Consider the following 22,891-nt stretch of genomic DNA (forward strand, 5'->3'; position numbering starts at 1 on the left):
TTTTATGGTTTTAGTTTTAGTTAACGATAAAAACCCTGTTTTTAGCTTCTTCAACATAGCCACTCGTTACAGCTTTAACCACCCTGGGCATTCTCTCAACTTCATGAGGTGCCACCTGAGATGCTTTTTAAACAGTTTTGAAGGAGTTCCGATTTATGCTGGGCATGCTTGTTGCATGTTGGCTGCTTTCCTTCACTATCCGGTCCAACTCATCCATTTCCACTTTCAGGCATAAGCCTTTAGATCAAAAGCTTTTTAAGATCATGGGAAACAAGTTTAGTTCATTTTGTCCAACATTTTGTCTGGTATTGTGTATTAGTATTTGTTTTGTACATATGTGACCCTGGACCACAAAACCAGTCTTAAGTCGCTTGGGTATATTTTTTAGCAATAACCAAAAAAAAAACATTGTATGGGTCAAAATGCTCGATTTTTCTTTTATGCCAACAATCATTAGGATATTAAGTAAAGATCATGTTCCATGAAGATATTTTGTAAATTTCCTACCGTAAATATATCAAAACGTAATTTTTGATTAGTAATATGCATTGCTGTGAACTTCATTTGGACAACTTTAAAGGCGATTTTCTCAGTATTTCGTTTTTTTTGCACCCTCAGATTCCAGATTCTCAAATAGTTGTCTCTCGGCCAAATATTGTCCTATACTAACAAACCATACATCAATGGAAAGTTTATTTTTCCAGCTTTCAGATGATGTATAAATCTCAATTTCACAAAATTGACCCTTATGACTGGTTTTGTGGTCCAGGGTCACATATGTTTTTAACTTCTTTTTAACTTCCTCAGGTGCATGTTTGGATTTGGAGGTTTCAACTGCAATAATTGTAAGATTTTATTTTCTTTTAATTTACATTTTTATTTTTATTTATAAAATCTTTAAAATTAGCTTTATTTTATAACTTAATTATTTAGCGGTGTGATATATAAAGCTCGTGGAAAATGTATCATTCAGTTAAATTGTATTATTTTCAGACTTGTCAATAAATAAAAGAACTTTGTCACTAAAATGATCTTGGTTAATAGTCTATAAGCTGATAGCCGTGGTGGTCTCTCCTGCTGGAGGAGCTCTTCTGTTGATTGTCGTCATTGCCCTTGTAGTCACCTGCTGCAAGTAAGCTAATGATATATATGCAACAGATAAATATCTTGGGAAATTTTAAACTACAAAAATGTCTCAAAAATATTTTTGTTTGTTGCATTCTCAGAAAGGACAAAAATGACATCAACAAAATCATTTTCAAAAGTGGAGACCTTCAGATGTCGCCCTACGCAGAGTTTCCTAAGAGTAATCGTGTGTCTATGGAGTGGGGCCGAGAGACTATTGAGATGCAGGAGAACGGCAGTACCAAAAATCTCCTGCAAATGACAGACATTTATTACTCGGTGTGCGATCATATTAATTCATATTATAATGCCAGAAATGAGCATTTATGGAGGCTTTGGTTTTTGAATTTGTCTAATATTGAAGCTCCGCCATGGAATAAAAAAGGTAATTGGACTTTTTTTTTTCACAATTCAGAGTTTTTTCCCCTCACAGTTCTGAGTTTAAATTTCACAATTCAGACTTTTTCCTCGCAGTTGTGTTGTTGATGTTAACTTGCAATTAACATCTCACATTCTGTCTCGAATTTATATTTCTCAGAAACTGAGAGAAAAAGTTTGAAACTCATGAAAAAAAGTCTAAATTATGAGAATAAACGTGCAGTTGTGAGGGGGAAAAAAATTCTGAATTGTGAGATTAAAAAGTTGCAATAACCATTAACATTTTTAAATTCCGTGGCGGAAATAAGCTTCCATAGTCTCATGATGTTTAAATATAAATAAATAATAAAAAAACACTTCACATGGCCATGCAACATACTGAATTGGTTAATTTTCCACATGATTAGCTAATATGTGACTATGTACTATTCTCTCTTTAAGCCTGCATTGAGGAACTCTGACCTGGAACGTAATGGTCTGTATCCGTTCTCCGGCCTCCCCGGTTCGAGGCATTCCTGCATCTACCCAGCTCAGTGGAACCCTTCCTTCATAAGCGATGATTCACGGCGAAGGGACTACTTCTGACAGCCTTACTCAGCAGGTGTGCAATTTGATACTGCATATAAGCTCTCTCTGTATGGTTGGACCTGTCGCAGATCTTGGAGCTGAATACTGACCACTAAAGGCCTTTGAATGTGAAAATGAGCTGGCAGGAAAAGACCATTATCTGCGAGACTGGAAGAAAGCCACAGAGGCCTGTCGGGGTCAATTTAGCATTTGAACAGTCCCACAGTAAGACATTAGTTTCTGGTGTGGAGCTGATGAACTGATGTTCTCGTAGCTCCTCGCAGAGTGTTTATACTTAAGTGGAAGTCAGTGAATTTAGAATAACGCATAAGATGCCTGAGCTACAGTATAACTATTATATTATAAAAGTTTGCACTATGAACTCAAACAGATATTATCTCAAATGGAAAAAGCCATAAATGTATCATATTTATACTTGGAATAATGTACCCAACTTGTTTGTACTGAGTTTTGTGAGTGATGGGGTATCTAGATGTCTGTTTGTGTATGTTAATCAAAAGTTGGTTAAAGGGATAGTTCACTCCAAAATGAAAATTCTGGTATCATGTACTCACCTGAAAATACCTGAAAATAATGTCAAAGCTGCTCTTGTCTTAACTATAAAATCTTTTCAGACTCTTTCTCATAACATATAGATTCAGAAGACATGGATTATACTGCATAAGTCTTATTGACCATTATCAGGATGTTTTATGGTGCTTTTTGGAGCTTAACAGCCGCTGGTCCCCATTCACTGGTCCCACATTGTATGGAATAGAGCAGTGTGAACATCATTTAAAACATCACCTCTTTTGCTCCGTGTTACAAAAATGTATTTGGAACAATATGAGGCCATTATTAAATTTTTGGGGTAAACCATCCCTTTAATGCTTTATCTGAGAAATGTGAGATTTACGCTGGAGAATTAAACCTGTGTGAAAGCTGGTAGGACATTGAAACACAATATTACTGGATGCAGCATTCGTGTGAAATGTAGCAAATATTGCCACAAGGTATTACCGTTTGTTTGAACAACCGTAATAATCATAAAACGTAGTGCTGCCTTGTCTGTTTCCTAATTTATTTTATTTAAGTTTTGTGTTTCAGATAAAGATACTGTAGTATTATCTGAGGACCTCCAATGTGTTTGTATGGATGCTTGGTGGTGCATGAGACGGACTTGACCTGGTTCCAGGTGTCCGTTTTATTTGATCTAATGTGTGTTCTTGTGAGATGTGCTTTATTTGTAACCTTTAATATCAGAGACTGCTTTTCTCATTAGCATTTTCCCCCTCCTCTGTGGATGGACACTTGAATCTGGCGTTGTAGTCAGAATTGTATTGTAAAATAATAGAGAAATAAAGTTTGATTTCTTATGTTTGTGTTTGTTGTAATTGTTAATTTCTTGAATTTGAAACAATTACTTACTCAAAAGTGACATCTGACCCTTCACTAAACCCAGCCTTAAAAGACTGAGCTTATCTTTGACAACCTTTTGGCCTTTTCTAAAGTTCTAAAATGTAAACATGATGAAGGATCTTTATATTTGGATATTTGTCATTTGTTTTTCTCTGACATGGCACTACTCTTTTGAAGCAACTATCCTTTTAGGTGTTGGTCAGTCAAAATTCTGCCTAATGGCTAAAACTATTGTTAGAAAACTACAAACCCTGAAATGACCTCTTCCCTAATCAGTCAATTTAGGCTATGTCACTTCTGACAGCATGATTTAAAGGGAAGCTTTGTTGGGACAGCACTCAAACTAAATCGGTCTATAAATATTCTGAAGTGTGGGTGGATATAAAATGTTTTCATGGGCATGAACTAATTTATAGTTCATGAATATAGGCATGATTTACAGTCAAAATAAATATTTAAAATGACTTGTGGTTTAAATGGTTAAATGTCAGAACACCATTTATGTATAAGAACATCATTTGCATTAATTTGAATGGACATGAAATTATGTGTTGACATTTGCAAACCACAAACTCACTTTTCCTCTATGCAAAAGGGTAAAAACAGTAAATACATTTATTATAGATTGAATATTCATGTGTTCATTTTTAAAAATTTATTTATTTTTGCTTCAAATAGTTTTGATTTGAATTTATGTGGTGATTATTCAGAAATATACATTCTGTATAATGCAAATGCACTGTAGAAATTCAGACATGGCTTACTGTTATGTCGTACCAAAGACTATAGGAGACCTTAAAGGGACTTTGGTTGTACTCTATTCAGGGTTATTCATGTGTGTGTAATGTATTTATTCTTTGTAATCAATACTTCACAGTTTTTCTTAGCATAATGTTATCATTCTGACATTGCCAATAGTTTTAAATTATATAAAACATATGAGAAGACATTGAGAAGTGCAATTATATGAGCTTTGTTGGGACAGCACTCAAACTAAATCGGTCTATAAATATTCTGAAGTGTGGGTGGATATAAAATGTTTTCATGGGCATGAACTAATTTATAGTTCATGAATATAGGCATGATTTACAGTCAAAATAAATATTTAAAATGACTTGTGGTTTAAATGGTTAAATGTCAGAACACCATTTATGTATAAGAACATCATTTGCATTAATTTGAATGGACATGAAATTATGTGTTGACATTTGCAAACCACAAACTCACTTTTCCTCTATGCAAAAGGGTAAAAACAGTAAATACATTTATTATAGATTGAATATTCATGTGTTCATTTTTAAAAATTTATTTATTTTTGCTTCAAATAGTTTTGATTTGAATTTATGTGGTGATTATTCAGAAATATACATTCTATATAATGCAAATGCACTGTAGAAATTCAGACATGGCTTACTGTTATGTCGTACCAAAGACTATAGGATACCTTAAAGGGACTTTGGTTGTACTCTATTCAGGGTTATTCATGTGTGTGTAATGTATTTATTCTTTGTAATCAATACTTCACAGTTTTTCTTAGCATAATGTTATCATTCTGACATTGCCAATAGTTTTAAATTATACAAAACATATGAGAAGACATTGAGAAGTGCAATTATATGAAAACTAGACTGAAAAAAAAGATAAATGTATAAATAATCAAATTGTGTATTTTTATTTGCCTACGTACTACAAGTTTTCTTAAGAAAGAAAACCTTTTATATATTTTATTCAGTTATTGTTTCAGGTGACATGTGGCACGCTTATAGAAATATATGTGCATAAGTTATAAGATCATTAGTTATTAGTGACTTGACCTTGTTGTTTCAGCTCTTAACTCAGTTGTTGCAGTCCCACCTGGTGGACTGAATGCATATTACAATCAACTTATGTTCAGAGCAGCTGAAGCGTTCCAACTCGTTATCGTTCTTGAAACGCCCTGCGTTTCATGCCTATACAAGAAAAAAGCAAAGCAAACATTGAGAGCAGCTCTCAGGACAACCCCCCTTCTTCAGTCAACCAGAAAGAAAAAAATGTTTGGTATCCAGAGGTGGGACGTTACCAGGAACTGCAGAGCTCAAATCTGGGTTATTTCCTTTAGAAATCATAAAGTATAGCCTACTATCATTGTTAAATAGTATACTATGTGCATAGGAAATATGTGCAATAATATTTTCTCCTGACAGTTAAAAACTTTGCCTCAAATATCATGTCATGGCTGATTGATACCTTCATGACTGCAGTCACAAAAACTAGCACGTTATCAACAACCGAGCACATGCGAAGTGCCTGGATAACTAAATATTAAAAGAAAAGAAAAGTGAAACTAAAGGTGGCTAGAAAAAAAAAAGGCCTACTCAGTATTTTTTTATATGTATGTATAATAGAAATACGTTTAGGTGAATATTAGATTTAGCTTAGGCCTATGTAAAGCTATTTTAATGTAGCCTATTTGTAGCTGCGTCCAATAAAAGTAACAGAGTAGCCTACATAACAACCAGCTCTCTCTCTCTCTCTCTCTCTCTCTCTCTCTCTATGTTCTCCGGTTGCGGCTATTCTGCGGTGTGAAGGAAAATCGGACGGGATCCGTCGATATCTGCTCACAAAACTGAAAAAATCTATTTTTTATTACTTGAAGATGTTTATGGGTCGTTTATTGATGATCGTCTATTTCTGGACTGTGCGGTTTTTGTTGTTGAAATGAGCGGCTGTTAAAGGTGAGATGATGACGTTATTTGTCCAATTCTGCCGTTATTTTCATAACGTTACGCTTATCGCGTGAGCGACAAATAGTTGTAGTCTATCCGTTTACAGATATCTTCAGTTGTTCATCAGGTTTCTAATATAATTAGACAGATCGTCTTAAATTACGATTGTTATTGATAAAGTTAGAGAATATCAAAAACATTATTCACTTTCTCACAGTCATATCGCTTGTATCTGTCATATCATATGTATCTGTTATAATATTCGGCGTCTTTAACAGATCTGTCGCTTAAGTCACAGTTTCAGGTGACGTTTAAGCTCTGGATCGGAGGTTATATCCATCAGTCCCAGGACGGGGATAGGGAATGAGTCCATCTTTTATCCAAACATCAGATCAAAAGTAATTAAATCCAGATTTCATCCTCTGCTTTGTGTGGAAATATGGACTGCAGCGGTGTTGCACTAGGTTTGGATGTGGATAATAGTTTTGGACAAATGATTTGGCAGAACCTCCCTTCCATGGTGCATCTGGATCTCCTGTCCTCTAAAGGTTCTCCTCAGCTCCCGGAGATGCTCCTATCGCCTTTGTTCCAGGATTCACATCCCAAAGCCTTTCTGCTGTCAAGCCCAGAGCCATTACTCACCCTTCTCTCCTTGAACAGAAACTCACCAGGTACTCCTGCTGGTGCTGGTGCTTCACAAATGTGTTTCATGCCCACACTTGAAGACAAAGGACAAGACGGGGTCGAGCCCAGTCACAACCTCACACCTCTGCAACATGGTTGTTCTACAAGAGATTGCCAAGCTGGCACCAAATCACTTTCACACAGCAGGAAGAACAATGCTTTAAACCAAACACTGGTTAGAACTATGGAGGAACTAAAGGAAGGACTGATGATTCAGTCATTGTGGCATCTCTCCCAGCACATTTCATTGGCAAATCGAGCCAGTCATTTACAACAGAGGGTGCTGGCGATGCTCGGTGAACATGCTTCTAGGCACTATAGCCACCAACTGGATGGTTTGAAGAAGGAACTTCTTGAAGCACGCCATTCCCCCAAGATCCCCATGACACCAGAGTGTCTTTTTGAGACGTTTAATGGTGTAGAGATGCAGGAAGCAGAGCAGGCTCTTATAAGAAACCCCCAGTACCCTCAAGCACATGGGCAACCTCTGAAATCCAGAGATTTGCAGAATTTAGCACACAATGGTCAAGCTGTTCTGCATGGAGTGCTGGAGGCTCTGGACTCAGACGCCACCGTAAGCAGCTCAGATGAGGAGTGGGACCAGGAAGATGCCAAAGGGACCTCAGTGGATTCACAGTGAGTATGATGTGATTTTGAATGGTCTTCTTAATTAATGTTGACCTTCTAATCAAGGTGAGTGTTGACACATGGGAAGAAATTAACCTTAATGTAAGACATTAACAGAATGGGTCAGCCAAAAATCTAAATTTGACCATTATTTACTGTATTTACAAGTTATTCTAAACCTCTATGCTTTTGTTTTTTCGATAGAACACAATAGGGAAAATGTTGAACATCACACAGCTCTTTCTATACAATAGACAGTATGCAAGTCGCAATGCTTGGAGGTTATAAACAAAACATAAGACTCTCTGTAGCTTCAAAATAAAATAAAAAACAACATTGGGTGAGATCTTGAAATAGGTGAATTAGTAGTTGCCAGGCAGTAAAGAACTTTTAATGACTAGCCGTGAGTCTTTGGCAAGAACAGAGGGAGCGTAACAACAAGTTTGGGAAAACAAACAGCCCCATAGAAGATGGAGAGAGGAAGCATTTGGCTCTGGCAGTGTTGTATTTTTCTTTAGGATCTTTGCTCACATAACAGAGGCACTCTATTCAGTACACAGCTGTTGAGAAATTGTCACCATATTTCTCCCCCAGGTTGAAGATTTTTATCTAGTGTGTTCATGTGCGGCTGGCTTGTCCTCCGATTCTGATTCTGTGCAGCCACACTGAAGCAGACAGCTGCACTCTCCTTTCCCTGGGATGAGTAAATAAATAGAGATCAGGCCGCCCTTCACCAGCCCGTAGATCAGAGCTTTCATGTCCCTCTCTGTGATTTGTTCGCCCACTCTGCACTTATGCTGTAAGATCGCAGCATATGATGCGAGAACATCTCTCAAAATACACATCTTTGAAGGGGATAGGCTACACACCAAAATCCCCAGAGTTAAATCAACTCTGCTCAGAGTACATATTGTTCCAATCTACAGAGTGTTATAGTAACACTGAAGCAGAGTTACCACTGTTGAGGATTATGTGATACGTTTTCATGTCTAAAAGCCTGAGCAGTAGCTGTTCATCTTCAACATTGTTAACAGCGGGTTTTCTTTAATAATGCTCACTCATCAATTAAATAATTGCTTAATTATCCCATTAACTTTAACTCGGCTTCAGTGTTACTTTAGCACTCTGTAAATTGGGACAATATGTACTCTGAGCAGAGTTGATTTAACTCTGGGGATTTTGCTGTGTATCTTTCAGGAAACTCCTAGTAAATGGGAATGATTTATTGGAGTGCTTTTTAGTAGAATCATTAAAATCCCTCATTCAATAGGAATGTTATTGAGAGACTTGTCAAGAAGGAAGGGACAAGGAGTCTGTAAAAAATGTATCTTTTTTTAAAAATAATTCTACATAAGCACAAAGCTAAGGGCTACAAAGGTTTTATGGGGTTCAGGAATTGAGGTTGGCAGGGGGAGCACATTTTGGGTGTGTGCTGAATTTTGCCCATGCAGTATTAAGTGCTGTCACAAATGATATGGGTCAATGACGATAAGCTCATTTTTTGTCCTGTCTATCAAAACAAAATACATAAAAAATGGTGTTTATACATGCAATGACTTGAGTACTTGAGTATATATATACAGTGGTGTGAAAAAGTGTTGGCCCCCCTCTTGTTTTTAAATTTTTTTGCATATTTGTCACATTTAAAAGATTCAGATCATCAGACAAATTTTAATATTACACAAAGATAATGCAAGTAAATACAAAATGCAGTTTTTAAATGATTACAACTGTTTTGATTCTCATCTGTTCTTGAATCTCTTTAGATTGTGGCATGATGTGTTGCTCTTTAAGCATGCTTCACTTTGTCAGACAGGTTCTATTTAAGCGATTTCTTGATTCAACAGCTCTGGCAGTAATCAGGCCTGTGTGTGGCTAGTGAAATTTAACTCAGCTTTCTAAAATAATGTGGTTAATTGCAGTTCTTTCATGATTTAACAGGAGGGGGCAATATATTTTTCACGTAGGGCCACGTAGGTCTGGACAGCTTTTTTCTCTTAATAAATGAAATCATCATTTAAAAACTGCATTTTGTATTTACTTGCATTATCTTTGTGTAATATTTAAATTTGTTTGATGATCTGAAACATTAAAGTGTGACAAACATGCAAAAAAATAAGAAATCAGGAAGGGGGCCAACACTTTTTCACACCACTGAATATATATATATATATATATAGGCTATATATATATAGGCTATATATATGAATATATACAGTATGAATATATTTTTTAAATATATGTAGTTTTTTTATTTTAGTTCTATTTACTTTAGTAGAAAAAAAAATTTCTTGGCAACTAGCTGAAATAATATAGATTTTTAGTTTTTTTTTAAGTATATTTATATATTTTATTCTAAGTAACGAAAATGCTTTATGGTTTTGGTTTTAATTAAATATAATAACCCTGAACTATGTTAAACTTTGTTCCATTACACTCAAGTTGCCTCAAATCAACAATTGTCATTGAAAATGAATAACTTCCGATTACTTTGTTGCTGCAAATTGCTGTAAAAGTGAATGCCCTTTAGTCTTGGTCGCAGCCAGCTGTGGTTGTTGGCTCTGCCTCTCGTCAGGCCATGACAACATAGTTTCAGTGACTTTTCCATATGTCAATTTTTGCATCTCATCAGAGTTTCAAGCCGGTGGCCATTGCTCTGGATTCTCTGGAGAAGCTGGATATGAGAACATTGCTATAAGGTTTTAAGTGAGTTATCTGGCTTTGCCCACCGAATTGCTTAGGGGGCTTTTTGTGGACTGAGATTAGGATCTCAGCCAGTCGAGAGCAGCACCTTTGACGTCAGTACTCTCTTTCATTTCACAGATGTTCACGTTTTGAAGTGGTTAAGTTGTGGTCACTTAATTCTGAAAAAACCCAAAACTTTAGCAGAGGTTCAGTGTCTGCTTAGTTAGCTCTGAAATATATGCAATGCAATAAAGAGTTTATGCAGTGATATTATTTGGTCTGGACACCCTTGAGGCATTAAATAAAGATGAGCAAGTTAAGAATCATACACCGGTTTTCCAAACATTTTACCATGATTGCTCCTGGAGGAATGTACTGTAAGTCACTTTGGATAAAATCTCAGCTAAATGACCTTTTCTGTCCCTGTCTTTGTGGGAGGGTAGTTGTCATGTCTGTGAGTGGAGATGGCTGAAGGACAGAGCTGAACTCTGCAGTCGCTGGACGTGGCTGCAGATGAGACTGTCTGATCTGGACTCTCAGATTCAGCAGCTTGGAAAACTCAGGCAGCAGATCCTCTCTAATAAGGTAAAGAAATAACACAGCATCTATAGATTAGGAGGGAAATTGGGCTGTGCTGTTGGCACTGTGGGGCAAAATTCTGAATTTAAGAATGGGCTCTCTTTCAATTCATGTGAGAAAAATAATTAACTGAATTGCAATTCAGTAACAGTCACACAACAGACGAATTTCTTTAGTCCAAACAGTCAAAATATAAATGCTGTTACAAAACATAAACAATGACATGATAAATTTTGACTTACTCTGTCTATATTCTTTACTAATATGTGGAATAATTTAAAAAAAGTCAATATTTTAATTGTTGCATTAAGCTCATCAAGCTGATTACCACATTTTTGTTTTAGATTTATAAAAATACATATTGTCAACAGCATTTTAATCTATTGATTATATAATATATTGAGTAACTTGGAGCAATCTAAGAAATGAAGCGTGCTTCTACCACAGTTACAAAATTAATTTATTAAATAAAATGCACTTTATAAAATATAGCACACTTAATTTCCCAGAATGCACTAATTAAATTAAATTAAATTAAATTAATTAAATTAAACATTATTTTGTGTTTTTGTTTTCTTGGCAACCAGCTGAAATAGTACATTTTTAGTTTTTTTTAAAAGTATGTTTATATGCTTTGTTTGAACTAGTCATGAAAATGTTTTATTAAACATTTTGAAATGTAGTTCATACTGAAAAATTATAATAAAATGTATTAGGATGAACCACATTTACACAGTTACAGTATATGAATTTCTTTGATTAATTTTAGTAAATTTTAATTCTGCTTAAATTAAATTTATAATAAGTAATTCTGAATCTATTTGTTGCTTCAATTCAGATTAAATTCAAATTGATGAATTAAACTGGATGCAAACAGTTTTACATTTTTTTAATATATGTGCCCCTAACATGTCCTCCAGGGTCATGTGATTTTGGCAGTGTCTCAGCCCCTGACAGACAGGCAGATTCAACACACCTTGTGGACAGAGACTATGGATCTTTCATTCACAGCTGGGAACATGCAAGATTTGCACTCTGATCTAGATATGGAACCCATCAGCCCCACACGCCTTCTGAGGAACATTGAGAGACAGGTGAACGAAAGAAAACCACAGGCGCCAAGAACATAAATAAGACAAGATAAAATGTATTTTGTTCATTTAAAATTGATTGAATTGACCATATTTAATTCATGTTTCTGTATGTGCTTAGAGTGCCCAGCTGACTCAGATTGTAAACAGCTTCATGCCATCTTTGTGTGCCTCTCCTTCCTCATCACCTGTGTCTAAAGGACCTTGCAATCGCTGGAGAGGTCAACAGAAAACAGCTTACAGTGGGTGAGAGGCAAACAAGCACCTACAAGCCTTACAAGCTCATCAACAGGCTAAAACGAACCTTAAATATCTCACAGGAATAGCAATTGTGATTAATTTACATAATTGTTATTGAAGCACTGGTTGCTAGATTTTTATTGCTCAAGAAAGGAGATTGTTAGAAGGATATTCCACATTAGAGAAAAATGTTTTGTCACTTTTTGACGCAGTATAGGTCATTTTACTTAGTCTTACGTAAACTCCAGAGACACCTGAGGGGAAGCAGTCTGTCTTGATTTCATTCATGCATTTCATATTCATTGCAGCGCTGTAAAAGCGCTCTCATTCAGATTCATAATTGTGTAAATTTATGTAAATCTTATATGAATGTTAGGATGAATCATTCAGCCCAGTGGAAAACTGAAAAAGTGAGAAAGACATTGAGAAGAATTAGAAAGATGGAAGATGAAAAAGTCTGATTGGAGAAGAGAACCAGTGAAACTTGCTCTCTTTATTTGTCATATGATCAGATTTCTGAAGATTTTATCCCTACTTTTGCATCCAAGTAACACACACGGGTGTCTTTGTTCCCAGTGGACCACAGTGTTTACACAAGGCCAGGCAGAAGAGGAAGCAAACATGTCACAGAGGCCAGTACCTTCCTCAGGTGGACGTCACCTGTATGTCAGCCCGGACGCGACCCCTTCTGACCTATCACAAGCCTAGACTTTTCGTCATGGACCCACTGTCTCACAGAGAACAGGTTGGCATTTTTAAGCCAACGTCTTAAAGTTAAAGTGTCTTAACTTTCGGGACTCTAATCAAATAATGAGTTGGCATGGCATACCATACAATCCTGTTGAAAGTCTGTAATGCTCACCAAGGCTGCATTTCTTTGCTTAAGTAACAGTAAAAACTGTAATTTTGTGGAATATTATAAAAATTTTAAAAACTTTTCTCTGTTTAAAACAAAGTTTAAAAACTGTAATTTATTCCTGTGATGCAAAGTTGATTTTTCAGCAGCCATTACCCCACTCTTCACATGATCCTTAAGAAATAATTTCTTATTATTATTATCAATGTTGACAACAGTTGTGCTGCTTAATATTTTTGTGGAAACAATACTTTTTTCAGGATTTGTTGATGAATAGAAAGTAAAAAAAAAACATTTAGCAAGCAAGTTGAATCAATTTAATACATCCTTGCTGAATAAAAGTATTAATTTCTTTCTTTAAAAATCCAAACTTTTTGAATGATAGTCTACATACTACAGTCTCACAGTGATTGCTGACATAACAGCATAATGTGCTTGAGTAAAAAAGGGAGAACACAGCTGTATGTGATAATGCCTGAACTAGTGGGACTTGTACTGCTGAGTGCTGTGTCCAACATTTACACTAAATGTGTGTATGTGTATGTGTGTGTTTTTTTCCCAACAGCCCCCAGTGGAGTTCAGAAAGAATAACTTAGCTTTTGTTCTGTCCTTTCCCTTGGGAACTGCTAACACACAGTGCTCAGGCCAGCTGTGCTTTCATAAATGACGATAATTTTATAATTGCTGTGCCCTCTATGAGCAGCCTGGACCTGTAACTCAGATACTGTATACTTCAATCTGAACCTAGAAGCACCGGGATGAAGATGCATTTGCCAAATGGAGAGTAATCAGAACAAAATTCTGTCATCATTTACATAAGATTTTTTTAACTGCTCTTGTCCATTCAATGATATTAGCATATTGTAATCATAGGACAGCTAAGCTTGAAAAAAGACAAGCACATACAATAAAATGGGTTGTGCAATGTAACAAGACATTCCAAATTGTAGTTGTATCGATTGGCTGACGAGATAAAATGAAGAACCATTTTAAATAAAATTAAATATTATTTAAATATTATAGTGATTATTTTACCAGTCTTCCTTCATTTACTGAAAAATGGTGTGGAAAATTTTCTGTTTTATTTATATAAATAAAACTTTAATTCAGTTGTATTTATTTATTAGTTCTTTTATTTTTTTACATTAATCACGTTGAATCTTATTGGCAAAAGCAGCTGTTTGTAGCCTAGCAAAATAAATCAAATATGTTTGGAACAACATAAGGGTGAATAAATGATGACAGAATATTCTGAGTACAGAGTTAGTCTTTTTAATAAAGCAGTTATTTGTGCGTGTACCAGCCCTCTTCACATTGCACTATAACTCACACCACATTCTGAGTCTGTTTTCCAGCTGGTGCCTGCCTGGTTCACTTCCTTTAACCTCGTTTATGATTCTTATAGATGTCTGATTTTGGCTGCCATGATTTTCCTTTTCATGCATTTCTTATGTCGTAATGGTTCCCCAGAGCACTGCGTGTTATAGATTTGGCCTTTATTAACTTAGTTGTTTACATCCACCGCTTTTTATTTGTTTTAACGCATAGTTGGACAAATCAAGACTGGATTCTGGATGCAAATCAGGCCTTTAGCATCAGAAAGAGACATTTGTTTAGTAATTATGCTTTGCAAGATTTGTGTTCTTCCCATTTACCCATAACTTTGGTTACATGCACTCTGTCTTTCTCTCCCACAGGTTCTGGAGTCTTCCCATTCTCTTTGTGATCCTGCATCTGTGTGCACAGATCCTTCATGTCTCCACAGAAAAGACAAAACAGATGGCAAAATGCATCCCGCTCTATCACTTTCCTCAGGTAGAGAGAGATGAATGCATTATGTTTAAAATCTGCCTTTTACCATCTTGGATGGATTTTTTAAAATCCTGTCGCAATGCATTGTAGACTGCCTTCTCGACAAAGGATACGTGTGATGCTCTTTTAAATGCCCTAAAAATGCTACCTATGTAGGCAGCTCACTACTGTAGGTTTTGGCTCATAGCTTATTTAAGCAGTAGAAGAGTGTTCATACTCTTGCTGAGGTAATTGGATGTTATGATCTTAATGGTTAATATTACAGCAATCCATTAATCGCTCATCGCTCATTTCAATATGGTCTAAATAAATTATCTCATATCAGACAGTTACTCCATCAGCATGTCAAAATTTTGCCGTTCCTGCTGTCTTACTGATTGTATGTAGCAGCAGGAATTTGGAGTAGGAAGCTCAAATCAGCCTTGGTTGTCATCAGTATAAAACTTCAGCATTCAGTTCATACTTTAATATGACATCCAGACATTTATTCAAATTGCCAATGTTTTGACATTTGGACAAGGTATTTTAATTGGTTCTTTATGTGCAAATGTTTCCATACTAAATAACCATAGACTTATATCACCACAGTGAACTTTTGTTTGTGTTATACGTATAAGTGAGGTTTCTCTTGGTCTGCTCTAACCATCAGAAACTCCATTGTCCTGCCATCTGCAAAATTCTCTGTTTGAGGAAAGTTTGCTTCAGCGATCTCTCCTCCTGAAAACTGAGCGCACCAGTCCCCATCACTGTCTCAGCTCCAGAGGCAGAGTTTCCCGGTCTTTATTCCGTAAGTCATCTCATGGCATTTGTGTGTGTGTGGATGAATGAAGACATGTACTGTATGTAGGTGTGTATGCTTTGTATAAATGTGTTTGTATAAATCTGCTTCTTAGGCAGCATCCTAACTGAAATGGATCTACTTGTGTCTACAAGTGTCTGATTTGGGAAGCTCTACATTGGGCAGAAACACCATGTGCGAAACAAAGAAACTCAAATTGTTTTTCTCAGTAGTTTGCTATTAGCATTTTAATAAGCTAATAATGAGACACTTTTATAATAATACACATCAAATATAATTATCAGGTATTAGTCAAATTTCTATTAGATTTAAGTTTTCATTTATGAACTATTTATTTATTATTTAAAAAATAGTTTTATTATAATTTATATATTTTTATTCACTTAATAAAGATAGTAAAGAATTTTACATTGTAAAAATCTATTTAATTAAATGCTGTTCTCTTGAACTTTCTATTTATCAGAGAATCCAGAAAAATAACTGTTTCCACTAAAATATTAAGCAGCACAACTGATTTCTGCATTGATGATAATAATAAAAAAAATGTTTCTTGAGCAACAAATCAGCATATTAGAATGATTTGTGAAGGGTCATGTGACATTGAAGACTGGAGTAATGGCTGCTGAAAATTCAGCTGTGTCATAACAGGAAAAATTTACATTATAAAATATTGAAATGGAAAAAAGTTATTTTAAATTGTAATAATATTTCACATTATTACTGTTTTTGCTGTATTTTTGCAAAGAAATGCAGCCTTGGTGAGTATAAGAGATTTTTTTAAAAACATAAAAAAAATGTACTGACTCCAGGCTTTTTGAGATGAACCTAATTGATTTCAATCACAATCAGTATGTTTTTGCCGTTCCTGCTGTCTTACTGATTGTATGTAGCAGCAGGAATTTGGAGTAGGAAGCTCAAATCAGCCTTGGTTGTCATCAGTATAAAACTTCAGCATTCAGTTCATACTTTAATATGACATCCAGACATTTATTCAAATTGCCAATGTTTTGACATTTGGACAAGGTATTTTAATTGGTTCTTTATGTGCAAATGTTTCCATACTAAATAACCATAGACTTATATCACCACAGTGAACTTTTGTTTGTGTTATACGTATAAGTGAGGTTTCTCTTGGTCTGCTCTAACCATCAGAAACTCCATTGTCCTGCCATCTGCAAAATTCTCTGTTTGAGGAAAGTTTGCTTCAGCGATCTCTCCTCCTGAAAACTGAGCGCACCAGTCCCCATCACTGTCTCAGCTCCAGAGGCAGAGTTTCCCGGTCTTTATTCCGTAAGTCATCTCATGGCATTTGTGTGTGTGTGGATGAATGAAGACATGTACTGTATGTAGGTGTGTATGCTTTGTATAAATGTGTTTGTATAAATCTGCTTCTTAGGCAGCATCCTAACTGAAATGGATCTACTTGTGTCTACAAGTGTCTGATTTGGGAAGCTCTACATTGGGCAGAAACACCATGTGCGAAACAAAGAAACTCAAATTGTTTTTCTCAGTAGTTTGCTATTAGCATTTTAATAAGCTAATAATGAGACACTTTTATAATAATACACATCAAATATAATTATCAGGTATTAGTCAAATTTCTATTAGATTTAAGTTTTCATTTATGAACTATTTATTTATTATTTAAAAAATAGTTTTATTATAATTTATATATTTTTATTCACTTAATAAAGATAGTAAAGAATTTTACATTGTAAAAATCTATTTAATTAAATGCTGTTCTCTTGAACTTTCTATTTATCAGAGAATCCAGAAAAATAACTGTTTCCACTAAAATATTAAGCAGCACAACTGATTTCTGCATTGATGATAATAATAAAAAAAATGTTTCTTGAGCAACAAATCAGCATATTAGAATGATTTGTGAAGGGTCATGTGACATTGAAGACTGGAGTAATGGCTGCTGAAAATTCAGCTGTGTCATAACAGGAAAAATTTACATTATAAAATATTGAAATGGAAAAAAGTTATTTTAAATTGTAATAATATTTCACATTATTACTGTTTTTGCTGTATTTTTGCAAAGAAATGCAGCCTTGGTGAGTATAAGAGATTTTTTTAAAAACATAAAAAAAATGTACTGACTTTTTGAGCTTAACCTATTTGAGATGAACCTAATTGATTTCAATCACAATCAGTATGTTTGTCCAAAATCATTTAGGCACTACTGTCCTCAGTATTTTTAAATACACAGTGATGTCCATGTTCAGTGCAGAGCTGCTGTACAGTTTTAATGCTCTCATCCGCCCCAATCATTAATGGTCTGGCACTCTTCTCTGCTCTGCTGGTTATTGTTTGACTAGGGGGGCTAATGATCCTGAAGCAGCAATGCTATTCTTAACAGAGAGAGATTGCCAGGGCGGGCGAGTGAGTGATTGCAGTGGAATGGAAGTGTGGTACGCATTTCTAAAGCAAAAACACACCTCATGCTGTTTAGTTGATTTTCTGTCAGTGCTTTGGAGCACCCCTGGAGTCAGTGAACGAACTACAAAAAAAGAACTACAAAAGCACTGAATGGAAAATGAATATGCCAGGAATATTTTCTTCGCAATCACCTCATGGTCCCTCTATTCCTTTTTTCATTACATCACCTGGATGTGTATGATCTTTTAATGTCAGTTCTTCTAGAGTCCAGTGTGTGGGATGATGTAAGGTGTGTGTGTAGGCTGCTGGGTGGGTTTAGTCATAGTCTTGTGGTGTATTGTCTGTGTTTATCTCTGTGGCTCAGGCGGTTTATCCACAGTCCTCCAGCTTCCAGACCATGAGTGGAGATCAACACAGACTCACGAATCACATAACTCACAAATCCAGCCTGAAGGCACTACAGTGCATATATCTATCAACCACACACACCAGTGACCTGTCAGTGGGGTCAAATTATTTATAGCCAAAATATTTAGTAGTCTTGTAGCCCCCTTAGGATTTCCATGACTGCCTCTTTTTTTATATATATATATATTGTTAATACGATCTCAAATAACCCTTGATACTTTTTAGCTCCTGTGTGTTGATGAGTCCAAGTACAACAACCCCCCAAAATAAATAATAAAATATATTTTTAAAATTAAATGAAGCCAAAAATATGAGGATCATAAAGTTTTTTTTGCATTATTTATATAATTTCATAGTTGTACTTAAAATAAATATATTATCAACGGTGATTCTCAGTAGATGCACATGACTAGTTTGTATTTAATTCATTCAGAAAAATTGAAGGCAGTATGAAAAATACTTTAAATAATTATTTTAATGTATCTTTTTTTGCATTATACTAATAGAATGTAATTCTTATACATTATGTAAATTGTAATAGAAATGTTACAATGTGAAACAATTACGAATGGCCATAAAAAGGCTTAATTTTCTGTATGCTAAATACAATATATCTTACTTTCATTTGATTTTTGGATGAAATGACTTGGATGTGTTGACAGGTTTTGTGAAACTCCATGTGTATCCATACTTATGCATATTTGTTTTGTTCTTATGAATATGCCTGTTCTGATAAGTAGAGTGTTCTATAATTAATGATTACAGATTGCAGTCATCAGCCCAAAAATGGGAGGCATTTGAAGAGGCACAGAAGGGAGAGCACTCCTATACAATGGGCACGTACCCGAGACCACCAGAGTCCAGATTACAGGGAGGGCAAGAGGAGGCGGCGCTGCTCTGAGAGGCCAATGGGTACTTCATGTGTTTAATTGCCCTTGGTGTTTCACTTATATACACCAAAGATGTTTAAGGTAGTAATACTGCTTTGTTCTAGACATCTCCAGTATTACACCCAAGTCTGATCTGGTCTCCCAGAGTGATGACAGTCAGGTGGAGGAATCTTCAGAGGATGTGACTGTCTCTTACTGTACACCCACACAACAGAGAAACTCACAGGTCTGCCCTTTGGCCAAATCTGTTGATAAATACTGTATATTTCAGTTTGAGCGAATCAAAACAGAGATAAATGTTTCTTACCTTGAAGGGAATGTTTGTCTAGTTGAATGTTAACATTTTGAGAAAGATAATCATATACTGTCCCTTTTTTTTTACTGTAGTTCTCATCGCGCAGGAGAAATTGTGAGAGTATTTTCAGCATTGATGACATTGTCGTTCCTATGTCTCTGTTTTCATCAGTGAAAGTGGAAAGACTTAACTATAAGAACATTTTGACACCCAGGTATTGATTGTTTTCACACTGCATCAATGACAGCAGGGAGACATTAGTACCTGTTTATATTGCAGTAGATCTACACTACTGTTCAAAAGTTTGGGGTTGGTACTTAAATAGGAGAACTGATTCCTCTTTGTCATAAATCATGATAAACCCATAATGAACATGCTGTGCCCCTTTATATAACTCCAAATGCAGGGATTCAGCTTATGATCACTTTTCTTAGTGTAATTTATCTTCCACTGCCTTCAAATCAGTTGTCTTCTTCATTTCTTCTTCCCTTTCCTTGTCTTCCTTTTCTTTGTCTTTCCAAGTCAGTAATTTTTTGTATTTTTTTCACCTTGTAAAAAAAGTTTGTGGTTAGTAAGATTTTTAATGTATTTTAAAAAGAAGTTTCCTATGCTCATCAAGGCTACATTTATTTGGTAAAAAATACAGTAAAATTGTAAAATGTTATTACAATTAATTTTTTTCTATTTTAATATATTTTACTATTCATTCCTATGATAGCAAAGCTGAATCTTTCAGAAATCATTCTAATAAGCTGATTTGGGGCAAAAGAAACCTTTCTTACTATTGTCTGTGTTGGAAACAGTTGTGCTGCTTAATTTTTTTGATACTTTTTTTTTTCAGGATTCTTCAATTAATAGAAAGTTCAAAAGAACAGCATTTATTTGAAATAGAAATCTTTTGTAAATTATAAATATCTTTATTGTCACTTTCAATCAATTTAATGCATCCTTGCTGAATAAAACTATTAATTAAATGAAATAACATTTCTGACCCGAAACTTTTGAATGATAGTGTATCTGAGTGCCAATATTATGGTAGTTTTACTGTTTTGAGTGTTTTGTTTTCGTTTTTTTTTGTATATATATAAAATCAGAATTGTCGTTAAGTCATATTTTTAGTTATTTTAGTAAAAAAAATAATAAAATACATTTAATTTGTAAACGATTTAATTCACTGGATTATCTAAAACTAGGCATTTCTAAGCAGCTTTATATTCAAACCATTTTTGTATTGAATTGCCAGAGAGAAATAACTATATAATGATATATATCAATACTGTGATGTAAGCTTTTACTTCTACCGCCCACCCATAAGAGTGCTTGATAGATTGTCAATGAGCCACTTTCAGTAACTTGGCTGATGCATAAAGATGTGGATGAATTCATGTTTGAATTTTAGTTTTTTTCCCCTTTCCTGTATTCCGTTGTCTTTACTCCCATCAGTTGGCGAAAGGTGGATATTTTATCGAAAAGCGAGGAGGATGAGCAAGAGGAAGGGATGGTTGGTTTGCTTTGTGATAAACTCTCTGTAGGCCATAAAAATGGTGAATGTCAGCAGTTGCAGGGTGTTGTGGAGTGATGGGCTTTATCTTTCTCAGTCAGAAGCAATAGAAGATGAAGATTTCTTTCAGAGGCACCAGAGTTATGAGCGTAGAGAGAAACTACGCTGGTCCTACTGGGATCAGGACAGAAGACACAGGATCAGGTCTGTGTGTATTTTGGTTTATTTTAAAGCTATATCATTGCACATATATTCTCCAGTACAAATTTTCTGAATTTTTTTCTCTCCACAGGTCATCCAGGAAAATCTGCTCTTCTGTATCTGTGAGAGACCATCCTGCTCACTGCCACCCACCTGTACATTCTCCTGTTCCCTTCACCTGGACCTTCAGTACTTCTGAAGATTCATCAGAAGCCAGTGTGGATGAAAAAGAGGTAAAACCTTCTTAGTAGTGAAAAATTAAATTAAATAATTAAATGATCAAGCTTGTATTCATTTGTTTCTCTCTTATGTAGCCAACGCAACCATGGAGGAGACGTACGTTCCCCCTGACTGGTCAAGATGAGGAAGCCTTGAGGTGTGATCAAAATATGAGTGTTCTTTAATTGTACGTCCTTATTTCCATTCCTTGTGTCTTAAAGGGGTCATATGATGCTACTAAAAAGAACATTATTTTGTGTATTTGGTGTAATGAAATTTGTTTATGCGGTTTAAGGTTCAAAAAACACATTATTTTCCACATACTGTACATTATTGTTTCTCCTCTATGCCCCGCCTTTCTGAAACGCGTCGATTTTTACAAAGCTCATCGTTCTGAAAAGCGAGGTGTGCTCTGATTGGCCAGCTATCCAGTGCGTTGTGATTGGCCGAATACCTCAAACGTGTGACGGAAATGTTACGTCCCTTACCATATTGTGACGCCCCTGGGCTGGACTCCGCTTCGTCCACGGTGAAAGCCGATCCGGCGATCGACAGCGCGAAGTTGAAGTATTTCCTCAGCTACCACCACGGATCAGCTCTAGGCATGACAAAGCAGATATTGTCCTCTTTTGGAAGGCCAAACAAAGTAGTTTCGCTTTCACATCGAAGCACACAGCGCCTTCACGACATGGCGGCGGCGGTGGCCAAGAAAACAGCCTGTTAGTGGCGAAGTGGACAAAACAGGAAACTACTTGTAAACACTGTAAACTACTTGATGATTCTTCCCAGTCTGTATGTCAAACTTTGACAGGTCAATGACCTATTACCTACCAACAACCTATTGCATTGCATTGTGTGTGTGTGTGTGTAGTCTTTGATCTCTTTCAGCAATAAGCTGATTAGGCCATCTCACAAGCAGCCCACACTCACTGGGGAAAGGCTAATTGGCTATAAGTAGAGGTCAAGGTTACTGGCTGTCCATGAGATAAGCTCACTTGCTTTCCTTCTTCTAGCTCAATGACTTTTTCACCCTGGTACTGCACTTCTTAAAAGTCTGAACACTCGTCACAACATTAGCTTAAAGTCTTTTTGAGCTGCCTTTTTATCAAGAAGGATCTGATAAGGATAAAACATTTTATTGAGCATTTTTGTTCTGTTAGATTTTTTAAAAATATAATTGTTTTATCAAACCCTTTTCCGTATTTACTACATTGCCTCGTCCACCATCTTGTATTTATTTCATCACTGTGCTCGCTGCAGGACATTTGTGACCCTGGACCACAAAACCAGTCTTAAGTCGCTGGGGTATATTTGTAGCAATAGCCAAAAATACATTGTATGGGTCAAAATTATAGATTTTTATTTTATGCCAAAAATAATTAGGATATTAAGTAAAGATCATGTTCCATGAAGATATTTTGTAAA

General features: G+C 35.6%; 2 protein-coding genes across 2 annotated transcripts in view; both read left to right on the top strand.

Annotated features, from left to right (window-relative positions):
• Positions 1 to 3,387, top strand: part of LOC107596091 (protein HEG-like) — a 12,011-nt gene extending 8,624 nt beyond the window's left edge. Inside the window, exons 9-12 of the mRNA XM_016286709.1 lie at positions 808 to 845; positions 1,045 to 1,132; positions 1,227 to 1,404; positions 1,945 to 3,387. Coding sequence (XP_016142195.1) covers positions 808 to 845; positions 1,045 to 1,132; positions 1,227 to 1,404; positions 1,945 to 2,088 — 448 coding nt within the window. The 3' untranslated portion in view covers positions 2,089 to 3,387. The remainder of the gene's footprint in view (positions 1 to 807; positions 846 to 1,044; positions 1,133 to 1,226; positions 1,405 to 1,944) is intronic.
• Positions 3,388 to 6,132: 2,745 nt separating this feature from the next.
• Positions 6,133 to 22,516, top strand: LOC107596092 (KAT8 regulatory NSL complex subunit 1-like protein). The gene is made up of 16 exons (XM_016286710.1): positions 6,133 to 6,203; positions 6,473 to 7,514; positions 10,634 to 10,775; positions 11,690 to 11,863; positions 11,982 to 12,106; positions 12,677 to 12,845; positions 14,654 to 14,771; positions 15,418 to 15,555; positions 19,126 to 19,272; positions 19,355 to 19,476; positions 19,638 to 19,759; positions 20,989 to 21,046; positions 21,144 to 21,250; positions 21,339 to 21,480; positions 21,562 to 21,623; positions 22,480 to 22,516. Exons 2-16 carry the CDS (start codon positions 6,634 to 6,636, stop codon positions 22,514 to 22,516), a joined length of 2,544 nt encoding a protein of 847 aa, XP_016142196.1. The 5' UTR covers positions 6,133 to 6,203; positions 6,473 to 6,633.
• Positions 22,517 to 22,891: the final 375 nt, after the last annotated feature.

The sequence above is a fragment of the Sinocyclocheilus grahami genome, unplaced genomic scaffold (assembly GCF_001515645.1).
Source record: "Sinocyclocheilus grahami isolate Dianchi unplaced genomic scaffold, SAMN03320097.WGS_v1.1 scaffold214.1, whole genome shotgun sequence".
NCBI classification, from domain to species: domain Eukaryota; kingdom Metazoa; phylum Chordata; class Actinopteri; order Cypriniformes; family Cyprinidae; genus Sinocyclocheilus; species Sinocyclocheilus grahami.